The sequence below is a fragment of the Perna viridis genome, chromosome 15 (assembly GCF_037379345.1).
Source record: "Perna viridis isolate PV_CMFRI_1.1 ecotype Kerala chromosome 15, ASM3737934v1, whole genome shotgun sequence".
In the NCBI taxonomy this organism is placed as follows: domain Eukaryota; kingdom Metazoa; phylum Mollusca; class Bivalvia; order Mytilida; family Mytilidae; genus Perna; species Perna viridis.
The window spans coordinates 21,543,188-21,557,169 of NC_142459.1; the positions used below are offsets into that span (position 1 = coordinate 21,543,188).

General features: G+C 33.7%; 1 protein-coding gene across 5 annotated transcripts in view; it reads left to right on the forward strand.

The window, feature by feature from the left end:
* LOC148597450 (von Willebrand factor A domain-containing protein 5A-like) overlaps positions 1–13,683 on the forward strand; it is a 29,897-nt gene extending 16,214 nt beyond the window's left edge. For 2 of the 5 annotated variants that reach the window (XM_088563127.1, XM_088563125.1), the window contains 6 exons: positions 1,592–1,775; positions 2,946–3,052; positions 4,268–4,891; positions 6,968–7,013; positions 8,487–8,614; positions 9,495–11,720. In XM_088563127.1, the coding sequence (XP_088419253.1) occupies positions 1,592–1,775; positions 2,946–3,052; positions 4,268–4,891; positions 6,968–7,013; positions 8,487–8,614; positions 9,495–9,674 (1,269 nt within the window). In that variant the 3' untranslated portion in view covers positions 9,675–11,720. Of the gene's footprint in view, positions 1–1,591; positions 1,776–2,945; positions 3,053–4,267; positions 4,892–5,245; positions 5,463–6,967; positions 7,014–7,303; positions 7,443–8,486; positions 8,615–9,494; positions 11,721–13,257 lie in introns of those variants that run through there. The other 3 variants (XR_015918946.1, XM_088563126.1, XM_088563128.1) reach the window with 3 other exon arrangements.
* The last annotated feature ends 299 nt before the right edge of the window (positions 13,684–13,982 follow it).

A 13,982-nucleotide genomic window follows, 5' to 3' on the forward strand; every position in this document is an offset into this window, starting at 1 on the left:
TTTTATAGATTTTCATTTTATTCATCTATTGAAATCTCCTTTCCTTATGAACCAAATTTTGTGGTTTGGCTTACTGATGAAAACCAGGAATAATAGTACTTTCACAGTATATAAATACAGCTCTTTCTATACATGTTCAATGCATTTTGATAAAATTTGGATATCATAAATTGAAACCAAAGAAACCTTGATTGAAAGAGTAATCGAAAAAAGCATCATCAAGGGATAACACCTACCAAATTAAAGTATATAGACACACAAAGAACATGAAATACTCTGAATAACACACATGCAGAAACATAGGTAAATGAGCAATCCAAATTCCACTAAACACTGGCAGGATGAACAGGCGTACTACTTTTCTAGAAACACCAGCAGAGGTGCACATAGAATGTCACTTCAAAGGAAAATAAGTTCTCCCAACATCATTTTAAGGCCTCATTTGGCAACTGTGTCAAGGCTGAAATTTTAACCTTTTTCCGTTTATGTTGTCATCAATTTTTACGGGAGATTAATTTAAGAAACATCACAACATTGCTTTTGAGCAATGAAATTTTATAGACTGTGTGAAACAATCACACAACAACCCATTACCCCAATGTATTCAACCAGTCGACATATAAGAACTGTAATCTCTCTAAGTGATAAGAAATATTTTTACATGTAGATCAGATGGTATGAAAATCATTGAAAAATTGAAAATTAGAGTAATTTCTTTATTAGTCCCCTACCAGCAATTTTGATTGAATGGAATCTTTAGGTTGGGTTGTCAGTCTGGTAAATCAGTTTTTCTCATTTTTTTTTTATTTTGTTGTGATTACAGGCATTGATTTGATGTGTAGAACACAGTTTTACCATGACAAATTAGAGATCATGTTTAAGAGTAATCAAAGGAACCAAGGTTATAGCGGTAATCAATTGAATGTAATACAGGGACAAAGACCTGACATGGTAAAACAGACATACACAAAACAAAAGACATGAAGTAACTAGAGTCATACAATGTACATACAAAGTAACAAAAGCAAATGAGCAATTTGGACAGGACCAATCAATGGACCATTTCTTGTCACCAAGAGAGATTGGAGTTCTCATATGTTGGTTGGTTGAATATGGTTCTGGTCCATTGATTTTTTGCTGAGTTTTGGCCCCTGAAAATTGATGCTTTAACTCAGTTTTCCACATTTTATACTGCCATGCTTATTAAATCACATTTGATATTTGTAACTTTGCTTTACTATGGCAAGTCGAAGATCAAGATTGAATTTTGTTTTGGTCTATAGATGTTTTGCTGAGTTATATTGTTCACGGAGTACCAACTTTCGTGGCTTTAGTGGGTAGGCCAATCCACGAAATTTGGTTCCCAACGAAAAGGAGATTCCTATAGATGTGTATACTGAAAACCTAAACACCAAAGTTTCAAGACTCCACAAACTTGAATTCTTCTCTAATCCATGAAAAGTAAGACTGGTACTTTGGTCTGTAACTATATCTGAATAAGAAACAAAAGTGATTTGTTGGGTTTTTGCCATTGACCTCTGATTTTAAGAAAGATGGATATCTAATTGGTAACTGATTTTATTTGTTCAAGGAAATTGTGTGTGGAACTGTCAAGTTGACTGGAGACATTGATGGACAATCATTTGAATACCAGTTGGAATTTGAAGGACGAGGGAAATCTGACAATACTACAGCAGCAGCACCAATACATAGACTAGCAGCCAAAGCTCTTGTTAAGGATTTAGAAATTGAAGAAATGGCTACAGATGGAAATGGTAGGCCAGCTTTAATCTTATTACCCTTGGTCAGGATGCGCTGGATGCAAAAATGAAATCTTTGTTGATTTAATTGTGATGCAAATTTCAGGGGTGCAGTCTAACTTTTCATCTGTATTTAAAAAAGAATAATGTATCCAAGTGGGTTGAAGTGCCTACCTACAGGCTGATATCAACTGATTATGTTATTATGATAATTATACCCCATGCATACAAAGTTATTGGTATGTAGGAGTCATCCTGATTGTACTGTCTGTCTCACACTCTGTCCAGATTTTTTTTGTAAGCGCAATACCATCTAAACCACTTGTAGGGTTTGACAATATTTTTTAGGAAGGAATGATATTTGGATGTGTGTGAAGGAATATGATAACTGTTGGAGGACACCTTTAGCCTGATAGTTAATTCCCATGTAAATTATATACTGAGCATTGCATGCAAGGCTTACGATAGATCTTCAGTCAAACCTGAATAGGTATCAGATTGGCACACAGGGAAATGAATTCAAAGTAAAAGTAGCTTTTAAAATTGGTTTAAAATTAAAACACTGTAAACATATTAATTTTGGTAGATTCTGTCATGTTAACATATTCAAGGTATCAATTTTCGTGGTATCAAGACATCAGGTTTGAGAATTGGAGAAAAAACGTTTTAATACTGCTGAAGTTGAAGAAGACCTCATTTTGACTTGCTGCCCTCAAAATCAAAGTAAAAAGACTTTTGCTACAGTGATGAAAAACAATGTGATACTTTTTCTTTTAATTGACAAGTATGTGTGTGTGTGTCAGTCTGTCTGTCTTCAAGATTGTAATTTTAGAACTATCCAAATAATTTGCTATAAACTGATGAAGTAGATTTGTACCAGTTCTGTAACATGTATGAAGTGCAGATCAAGTTGTATTTTTTGCTCACCTGGTTGTAGGCGTCTGTCATTGTCACTTACAACTTTTCAAATATCTTCATCTCTAAAACTACTTTCTGGATTTGGATGAAACTTAGCATGATTATTCCTAAGGGTATCCTGCACAAAAAAAAAACTGTTTGGATTTTTGATCTGTGAAAAAAGCATGGCCACTGTTACAAAAAATCGGACATAGGGGTCAGACATTAGTTTTTTGCAAATATCTCCAAAACCGTTAGGTTTAACCAAACTTGTAATCAATGTTTCAGATAAGAAGCATGATATAGTGCTAGCAAGTGTAGCAGCGAATATCATCAGCAAATATACAGCTTTTGTTGGGATGGATAAAGAATCAAAAGTTCCCATTAAACAATCTGTAAGTTACATTGTTTAGAAGTATTATAAGTTATATAGACATTTAGTGACAAGCGCAGAATTTACCGTGGTAACTCAACTTCTGACATTAAGTGACAGGCATGGAATTTACCGTGGTAACTCAACTTCTGACATTAAGTGACAGGCATGGAATTTACCGTGGTAACTCAATTTCTGACATTAAGTGACAGGCATGGAATTTACCATGGTAACTCAACTTCTGACATTAAGTGACAAGCACGGAATTTACCATGTAACTCAACTTCTGACATTAAGTGACAACATCGAGTTTACCATGGTAACTCAACTTCTGACATATAGTGACAAGCACGGAATTTACCGTGTAATTCAACTTCTGACATTTAGTGACAAGCATGGAATTTTCTGTGGTAACTCAACTTCTGACATTAAGTAACAAGCATGGAATTTACTATGGTAACTCAACTTCTGACATGTAGTTACATGCATGGGATTTACCAAGGTAAATCAACTTCTGGCATTTAGTGACAAGCATGGAATTTACCATGGTAACTTAACTTCTGACATGATATGCTTTTATCTTTTCAAATGTGCCATGTACTCTGTATTTATGTCATTGTCCAAGTCATTGCTATTTTCAGTTAGAACATTGTACAAGTAATTCGTCCAAAATAAGAACATGTACACATATTATATATATTCTGTCTATAAATGAACACTCCTGTCAGGTGTTTAAAGGATCTATTATTCAATGCACTTCAAATGTGGGATCTAAGGAAACAGGGTGGTCTAGGGCTCTGGACTTCGTGCAGGCAGTGTTGCCATTGATGTTACAGCAGTACGAGTTTGAGTCCCTCGGAAGGAAGAACCAGTTATTTGCTTCACAAATTGAACAGTTCTACATTGTTTCAAAAAACATATTCTAAAACTTCATGTTAAGTAAATTATATATGCACTGTGGATAAATAATGTGAAAGTACTATTGTTCGTGGTGTACCAATTTTCATGGTTTTCGTCGGTAGGCCAAACATCGAAATTTGATTTCCAACGAAAAGGAGATTTACATTGATATATTTACTGAAAACATCAAAGCCACGAAATCAAGAACTTGTATTTCTGACCTTATCCACGAGAATTGGTACCCACAAATTAAAGTACTTTCACAGTAGGCTTAATTTCAGTGACTTTTTAAGGTATTTATTTTCTGACAACTAAAAACATCAAATTTATTCTTCAGAACTCTGGATCTTTGATTAATTCAAACAATCTATTTGGAGGACCAGTTTCCTTGTTTAACTGTTCAGCACCATCATCAGGGTTTTCATTTGGAGGCCCTGTAGGGCAAGGCTTTCCTCAGCAGTCAAGTAGTCTGTTTGGTTCAGCCTCCTTTGGTAGCCAATCTCAGCTATTCCAGACTGCCAAATTATCTAAGCCAATGTTTGGGTCCAGCCAGCCAGCTTCCTTTAGTTCTGGTGGAGCTGCATTATTTGATGGCAGTTCATTGCCATTTAGGTCAAGTGGAACAGCAAATGAACAGTCTAGTGGAGTTTTTGGAGCAAGCAAGTCAGATAGAGGATTTGATAGTGTTCAGTCTCACAGTGGACTTTTTGGCTCGAAGCCATCAGGGTTTGGTTCAGCTCAGCAAGCAGGGGTATTTGGTTCAAACCAACCGAACAGTGGTTTTGGGTTTAAGCCTCCTCAACTACCTGGAGGATTTGGATCCCCTCAAAGTATGGGAGGATTTGGTTCTCAACCAACTGCTGCATTTGGGTCAGCTCAGCTTTCAGGAGGATTTGGTAAACCTCAGGATTCGGCTGCACATGTATTTTGCTTCAAGGGTTCTGCAAGTGAAAATGCACCAGTAAGTAGAAAATGAAGTATTTGTCTTTGCAAATTGAAAGAATCTTTGAAAAGTAAAAATAAGTCTCATCTTGAGACTTGATCACATATTTTTATGCCCCATAGGTTTTGTAAGTCTCGTCCCAGTTTCCCTTCTGGCGTTTTCGTTGTAGAATGTATTGAAATCTGAAGATCCATCTGCATTTTATTGTTTACTTTTGGAAAATCACAACACTGCATCACAATGCAAGATCTTCTATTTTATGCTTTTCTTAACATTTTTGTCCTGCATAATTAGATATGTGTAATTTTTTATCAGTATTTTTACACAAAAAAAAATGTTTTGCTTTTAATATTGAACTCAATTATGTTTAAGATGTTTATCCATGAATGGTAGACAAGGATCCATTCTCATGAAACCACAGAGTCACATGGCGAGACTTACATACCCTATTCTATCTGCAATCTTAGTTCTGATTGCCCAGTTATCAAAGATCAACTCCCCTGAAACAACAGGTGACAATATTTTGAAACATGATAGGGTAAATGACCTCAAGGCCTTTCTGACAGGCTCAACAGGCGGTAGGAATGGTGTAAGTATAGGCAACTCTTTTAACTTTTTGTTTAAATGATCAAATGATATGATCACATTATTTCACTACTTTCGACTACCCCGGACTTGACTTTTTACACTCCTTGAGACATTTAGGTTTTCCCACATGCACAATATCTTAGCTAACACTATATGCTCCTCAAATGCACAATGAACAAACCCTTTTATTGTGCGTTTAATCGAACACACCTTTTGTGTGTTTAGTCCCACGATAAATGAACACTCCAACTATGCATTTAAATGTCTTTAAATGCACGATAAATGAATGCTCCAAGCGTATGTTAAAGCATGATAAATGAACACTCCTAGCATGTGTTTAAATGCACAATAGGTGAACGCTCACAGCATACGTTTAAACGCATGATAGCCAAACAATGAAAAATAATAATAATAACAAATAACGACAAAAGAAAAAATAGAAAATGAAATAAATGAAAATATAAAGATTAATAATCGTAAAAAATATAATGATAAAAGTTAAATCAAGGAAATGATCTAAGTCCAAAAATAACGAACGCTTCTATCGTGTAATTAAATGAACACTCCCAGCATGCGTTTAAATGCTTCTATGGTGCATTTAAATGAAAATTTTCTATCATGCGTTTATACAAAAGCAAAATGATGTGTAAACGCCCTATAAATTATGCATAAATGCTAAAATGGGAAATGTGAACGTCTCAAGGAGTGTATGGCTACTCGGCAGGTTTTTCTAGAAAAACAGAGGACACTTACCCTACCGGTGGACCTGGTCAATGCTCCCAATTTTTAGTGGAGTCCAAGTTGCTCGTTTGCTTTTGTTACTTTGTATGTATGAATTTAGTTTTTAGTTACTTTATCTTATGTGTTGTGTATGTCTGTTTTCCATGTCTGGACTTTGTCCCTGGATTACATTCTTTTGATTACCGCTATAACCTTTTTTCCCTTGATTACTCTTTTCCCTCAGTGAGCAAATGAGGCTGTTGAGAGTCTATTTGTTTGTCAATGTATATGTGTGTGTGTGCTGTTTTGAAACATATCCTCACAGAATGACTTTAAAGTACATTTATCAACATATTAACATAACTGATTTTAAAATTATCGCAAATTTAAGCCAGCCAAATATATAGATGCACAATATGCTGTTCTTTATACCTTATTTTCATAGTTCTTCTTCATTGAAATCAATACTTGAACTAAGAAAACATGAAAAAAGAAACACCATTGTATTTGCTGAAACACCCTAAGATTATATATATATACTTAATTACATTGTACCTTTTCTTAGTTTGTCTTTCTTCCTTTTTTTTTTACAGATAAGTAAAATTGACATACTTGTAGGTGAATCTAAAGGAATTCTTGTCCCAAAAATGTTCAATATGTAGAAAAAAAAAATGAAACCAGTATACTTGGAGCCACGCCTCCTTTTTTCTGGATTTGCCACCGATTGAATGATTCTAAACGTAATTTATAAACAAGTATTATTAATTTTGTTATCTTACATTTTAGTTTGGAGGTGCGTTTGGTGGGCAGTCTAAAGGTAGTGAACAATCAGGTAAGAAATGTTACATTTTCTTTTAAACAACTTTGAAAATTAAAAAATGAATATAAAAATAATCACCCATAAAATGGAAATTAATAAGAGCCCTTCCATAAGAAGTGGTGCATGTCCTATAGTGATTTGTCTGTGTGTTTGAAACAAAAGGTTTCTGGGCTGTAGCTATTGCCATCACTTGCACCTGTCGTTCTTGTCTGTCCTCATCTTTAATAATTTTTTTTCAAAACTCTTCCTCCTCCGATACTACTAGAACAGTTCCAACCAAAATTGATCTGAATGTTCCTTAGGTTATTCTGCATAGAACTGATGTGGAGACTTGACCTGTCAACAAACATGGCTGCCATTACTGAAAGTAGATCATAGGGGGTTATGCAAAAGTTTTTTTGCATATATCTCCAAAATTGATAGGTTTAGAAAAATCTGATCAGTGAGCATGGTAAGATTAATCTGTGTAAATCTGTCAGACAATGTTGTAGATGCTGCCCCTTTTCTACAAAAAAAGTAGAATGTAGTTACTGAAAATACAACATAAAAAAAAGAAAGAAAACATTTTCCGTATACCTTTTTGCCTAAAAATGGCAAAATTTTACACCTGCCAAATTCACCTGTTAATGGTATATTTATATTCAGTAATATCTCACACTGCATTTCTTTGCAAATACTAATATTAAATTTATTATTACAAGATAGACTTTATACTGTGATGTATGCAAATGTATGAAACAATTGATCGCATTGTTTTTTTTTGTTTTTTTTTGCATGCTATAATGTCATAATTTAGTAGATATGTATATACTTGTATTGAGAATCTGGAATTGGATTTGCTATTTTGTTGTACATGTATAGATTACTTTATTAAAGTGTTGTTTTTGCAAGAAAAAAATGTAGAAAGTTACTAATAGCAACTTAATTACTTATTATATGATTCAACATTAATGCCCATTAATAATTTATAAATGGATATGGGAATTGCTCCAATATACATTTGCAATGAAATGCTTTAAATTTGAAAGAATTTAGCCAGAGTCAACATTTACGTAACAGGTTGACAGATGGTTAAATTTGCTGCAGATGAGAGAATTACAATTAATTACAAATTTGTAAATCTGGTAAGAAATAAAAAAAAAGTAAAATCTTCCCACTTGCCCCATAATTTTTGTGAAGGTTGGCAGAGAATCTTCCATATAAGTTTACTTGGCCTTACACATGTTACAGTACAGTCAAACCTGTCTGAACCATATCCTGAATAAACCAGAAACCTGTTTGAACCTTATCCTGGGTAAACCAGAAATATTTATTAACAAGACAAGTCTTCAGTCCATTTATATCTATTTTAACACATTTTAAGTAGTGAAAACCACCTGTCTTGACTCAGGGGCTACATGTTCTTCTCAAGAGAGTTTTCAGAAGAGAAAAATTGCACTTTGCCTGTTTTGGTGAGCCATAATCTTTTTTTGTTTTCTCTTTCAGTCATTGTAGGTGATGCAATGATAGGTATTATAAGTTTACAGGACTTTGACGGTTCTTGGCCAATGTCAGAGCAATTGATTAATTTACTGAAGATACCTGAAAATATCACTACTCCACCTGAGGGCATTGTGAGTAATTGAATAGTTTCTTGTGTTTAGAAAATTCCCTTTGTATTCAAAATGCCCATTAGTATCAGAGAGCATGAAAAGGTAGTTTTACACCTGCAATATTGCTTTTGATTTCAAGTGTGTTTTTGTAAGAATTAAAAAAAAAACACTGATCTGACATTATAATTTCACCTAAATGGTGCTTGGAAAGACCGTTATTTGTGGCAACATCCCTTCAGCATCTGCGTATTGAGTGTTCATATCACAACTCATACGTTATGCCAGAACTTGCTAAGACTATGCAGACTTTTTGTATCGCGCTAGAATTCTAACAGATAGGCTTCTGGAGCAAGGTTATGTTGCTACAAGATTGAAGTCATCACTACAAAAGTTTTATGGCCATCATCATGAACTCATAAATAGTTACAGTGTATCCTTCTGCGCACATGAAAACTGATTTGTTCAATGTGTCATAGTTTTCATTTCCTCTTTCGTCTACCCTGGACTTGACTTTCTATGAGCAACTCGGCGGGAGTTTCTAGAAAAGCTGAGGATGTTTACCCTACCGATGCACCTAGTGCATGCTCCCAGTTTTTTGAGGACTCGGAGTTGCTCATTTCTTTTGTTACTTAATATGTATGATTTGAGTTACTCTATGTTCTTTGTTGTGTATGTCTGTTTTCCATGTCTGGTCTTTGTTCCTGGATTACATTCTTTTGATTACCGCTATAACCTTGGTTCCCTTGATTACTCTTTGACCTCTTCATCTCTGGATTTGGAAAAAAATTATAAAATGTTAGAAAAAATTTTTTACAGGATTATAATATCTGCCCTTGAATTTTTCATTTCAGTGTAATTTCAATGAAAATGTTTATTTCAGTAGTTGCATTTATTGTTTAAGGATTCTGTGTGCTGGATCACTTGCCTGATTTTGGTATGGTTAGAGAAGAACTTCAGCAACAGAAAAGACGAATGGGACCTTATATACAACAAAGCATTGGAATGGATGTTGTCTATATTAGGAGAGAAACCATTGAATGATTTGAAAGCACTGGCTGTGTCAAAAATAAATGGTCTATAAGATGTAATTATCAGCCTTGGAATTGGACTGTCCACGGGTTAAAAAACGAAATAAACATTTGACTATTAATCAAAATGGTAACCAATTAATTTATTTATATATGTACATTATTTCCATGTTTTTACCACAGAAACAACTGTTATTGCTTTATAATCTCACCCATTATACAACCGCAAAAATTGTGGTCATATTTATATGTTATGATGCTGTCCTTGTTGTTGCCTTCAGCATTGTTTTATTTTTTTGTTTTAGATGTAGTGTACCAAATGTCATGAAAGTTTGATATTGTTATTTACTGCTTGATGAACTTTGCCATTTAACAAAGAGTTAATGCCTCTTACAGTTCTGCTAAAATGGGGCCAAAAAGGGTAAAATAAGTGTTTATTTAAAATTGATGTAGAAGGTTTACCTCTCATTCAGTTTTGACAATTCTTGTTTTAATTTGTTTCTATTAAATTATGTTTCAAGGAGAATTCACAGAATGAAAATAGCATGTAACATTGTCAGTCTATGGGGGCCAGAGTGTGGATACATCTTAAAAATACCTTTTTTTTTTTAATTTCTGGTCATATTTTTTAAATTTTATTATTATATTCCTGATAAAAAATCCTGCCTGCATATTCCTCTCAGATTTATGATATCTCTTAAACATAATGATTTTTAAAAACTGAAGGGGGCCATGCCCCAAAATTGTCTCCTCTATTTTTAGTCCACTTTTGAAATTTGATTTTATTTAATTCCTCATGAAAATATCTGCGTACATTTTTTAATCAGTTTTCTGATATCTCCTACGGTTTCCAAGTAATAAGGGGCAAAAAGGCGCACGGAAAAAGGGACTTTTTTTATTTTTGAATAATGTATTTTAATGGATTTCTTATGAAAATCCCTGCCCGAATACAAGAGCTTTAAGAATTATGCTTCTTTGAAGCAAAATTTAATTCATTATTAACTGTCTTTGAGATTATGAAGTACACTCCTTGAGACGTTTAGGTTTCCAACACGCACGATACCCAAACACACACTTAAAGCTCACCAAACGCTGGAAACAAACGCTCCCAACATGCGTTTCTGCGCACAATAGATAAACGCTCCTGGTGTGCATTTAAACGCACGATAGATAAACGCTCATATCGTTTAAACACACAACAGACAATTGATGAAAAATAATGATATTAACAAATAATGAAGAAAGAAATAAAATTAAATTAATGAAATTATATAAATTAATAATAGCAAAAAATATAAAAATAACACTTGAATAAAGGAAATAATCAAAGAACAAAAATCAAAGAACGCTCGTACCGTGCGTTTAAAGGAATGCTTGTATTATGTTTTTAAATGAACGCTCGTATCATGCATTCGAATGAACGCTCCCATCGTGTGTTCAATTGAACCTTCCCACTGTGTGTTTAAATGAATGGTTCAATTGTGCATTTAAACAAATGCTCCTAGCGCGTTTAAACGAACACTTGTATCATGCATTTATCGTGAATTTAAACGAACCCAAAACAATATGTAAACACACGATAAATGATGCAGGAACACTAAAATGGAAAACGTGAATGTTTCAAGGAGTTTACAAAGTGATCTATGAATGAATTCATCAAAGCAAAACTTTGTACTGATAACTGAATTTTTAAATATTGTGCAATATTGTATCCTAATGAGTTAATGTGTCCACAATGCATTGTAACTCTGTTTGTTTAGTGTGTCAAAAACTAATATTGTGTCCACATTTTCCCAAAGCGAACATAGTTCAACTGGCTATGGTCGTATCATGTTAGGCAAATCTTTTTATTTTAACTCGGATTTTTAATTTTCATTTTATTGCATTTTTAATTGCTGAATAAGCATGACAAGCAGTCGTCATATATGTATATCTGTGTACTTCATATTTATTGTGTTATTTGTTCATATATTTCCTACCGAACTGTGATATTAAAAAAAAACAAAACATATATTAATGATTTATTCAATAAATATATAAGTAATTGTGATATAATGTATTAAGGTATTTAATTATGAATAAACCTGAAAAAGACCATACATATTTATGTTTGTTTTTTTTTACATAGGTCCGTTTTACGACATTGAGTTGGTTGTAAAGATTGTGATGGAAGTACTGTATTAATTTATTCAGATGCTTTGACTGAAATTTTTTTGACGGCTTTGTCTATCATTTCAGGTCTCTTGTGGATTAATCAAATACTTTCAGCATAATTACCTTTTCACTTAAGGTCAACCTTTTAGGAATTACGAGCCAGATAGGAACCAAGAACAATCATTTTCCTGAAATCTTGACTATAACTTGACCTCAAGTTAAAGTGATCTCTTTGATATTGTACCACAAAATGCCATACGAACAAAGGGAGGCCAGGATTTTTTTTGGGGTAGTGACTTCACATATTTAAAAATGAAGGGCCATAAAAAAGGCCAGAAACAAGCATTTTTTAAGAATGTCCCAACAATTATTTGAGATCTCCTTGAAATCATACCACACGGTGCCAAATAAATGGAAGACAAGGATTGATTTTGGGGAATGTGAATTTGTCAAATGTACATCCAGCTTTAAGAACATAGGAAAAAAAATAGTCCTACACAAGTTTTAGAGCACTAGAGTGATATGTTGCTGTGGAAAAAGTGCATATCAAATCTGTACAATCGAGTTTGTCTTTGACAGGGAATTATATATTTTTTATTTCTACATAACAATTGTCACTGTAACTTTCTGAATGAAATATTTTTATGGGTTCTTCATGAAGACCCCTTTTTGTGAAATGAAGGGGAATTCTCATTCTATTTTTAGCTCATTGTCTTCTAGGAGCTGGTGTCACACTGCAAGGTAGTAAATCCCACATGATATTTGGATATTAGTGTAAATATGTACCGTTTGGGTAATGTGTAGTCTTCTTCTGGTTACACTTAACGTACAAGTCCCATAACACATTGAACTTCATAAAATTAGCATTGGAGCCTATGGGAAGTGACACTAGTGGTTTGTAGCCTACATCCTATATGAGGTAATGCTTATATATTTGGCATATGACATTTGCATTATGACTTGTACCATGTCTTTCCCCGTTGTTCAGGTTCCTCCCTCATCTACATTCTGATTACCGATCACCTAAGTGTCTCCAGGTTGAGTGTAGATATTCTTAGCCTGACGTAGCGTTCAATCTGATTTCGGTTTTCAATCAACTCTCTTGCGTGTGATGGAAGATTAGAAAAAAGCCTTAGATAACAGCGAATATTTAGCTGCAATTTTAATGGACCTTTCTAAGGCCTTTGATTGCCTTCCTCACGATCTACTTTTACTTAAACTCAAATACTATGGTTCATCAAAGTCTGCAACAGATTTGCTAGTTACCTTTGTAATAGGAAAAATGTGTCAAAATTGGTCAAAATACTAGTAGTATGATGGATATATTTAAAGGGGTACCTCAGGGATCAATACTTGGTCCAGTTCTCTTTAATGTATTTATAAATGATTTATTTTTCTTTGTGAAAAACTGTTCTCTTTATAACTATGCTGATGACAATACCCTTTCAAAATCTGGTAAATGTTTAAATTCTGTTATTTCAGCTTTAGAAGAGGACAGTAAATCTTTAATTAAATGGTTTTCAGATAATAAAATGCAAGCCAATCCTGAGAAATTTCAAGCCATCTCGATTGGCAAGAGAACACATGACAAAAATGTTACCTTTGATTTAAATGGTATTAGTATTTCTTGTGATGAAGAAGTAAAATTACTTGGTATTACAATTGACTTTAAATTGAATTTTGATTCACATATATCAAACATTTGTAAGAAGGCTGCAAGGCAATTAAACGTTTTAAAAGAATTGGAAAACATTTGAATAGACTTGGAAAACTTACCATTTATTATTCATTTATCATGTCAAACTTCAGTTATTGCCCTTTGACCTGGCACTTTTGTAGTGAAAAGAATACAACAAAAATTGAAAAAATTCAGGAACGTGCGCTCCGTTTTATTTATGATGATTATTCCAGCTCATACGATTATCTTTTGGACCTTTCGAAATTACCATCTTTGAAAACCCGCCGGATGCGCACTATTGCCTTGGAGACCTTCAAAATCATGAATAAGGAATGTCCTGTATTTTTGCAAGATCTGGTTATTATTAAAAATAGTAATTATAATTTTAGGTATAAAAATACTGCTGAGGTGCCCCGGCCAAAAACTACATCTTTTGGCAAAAAATCTTTTAGATACGAGGCGGCACAGGTTTGGAACTCTTTACCAAATGAGGCCAGATCACTTACTTCTTTTAACCAGTTTAAGACCT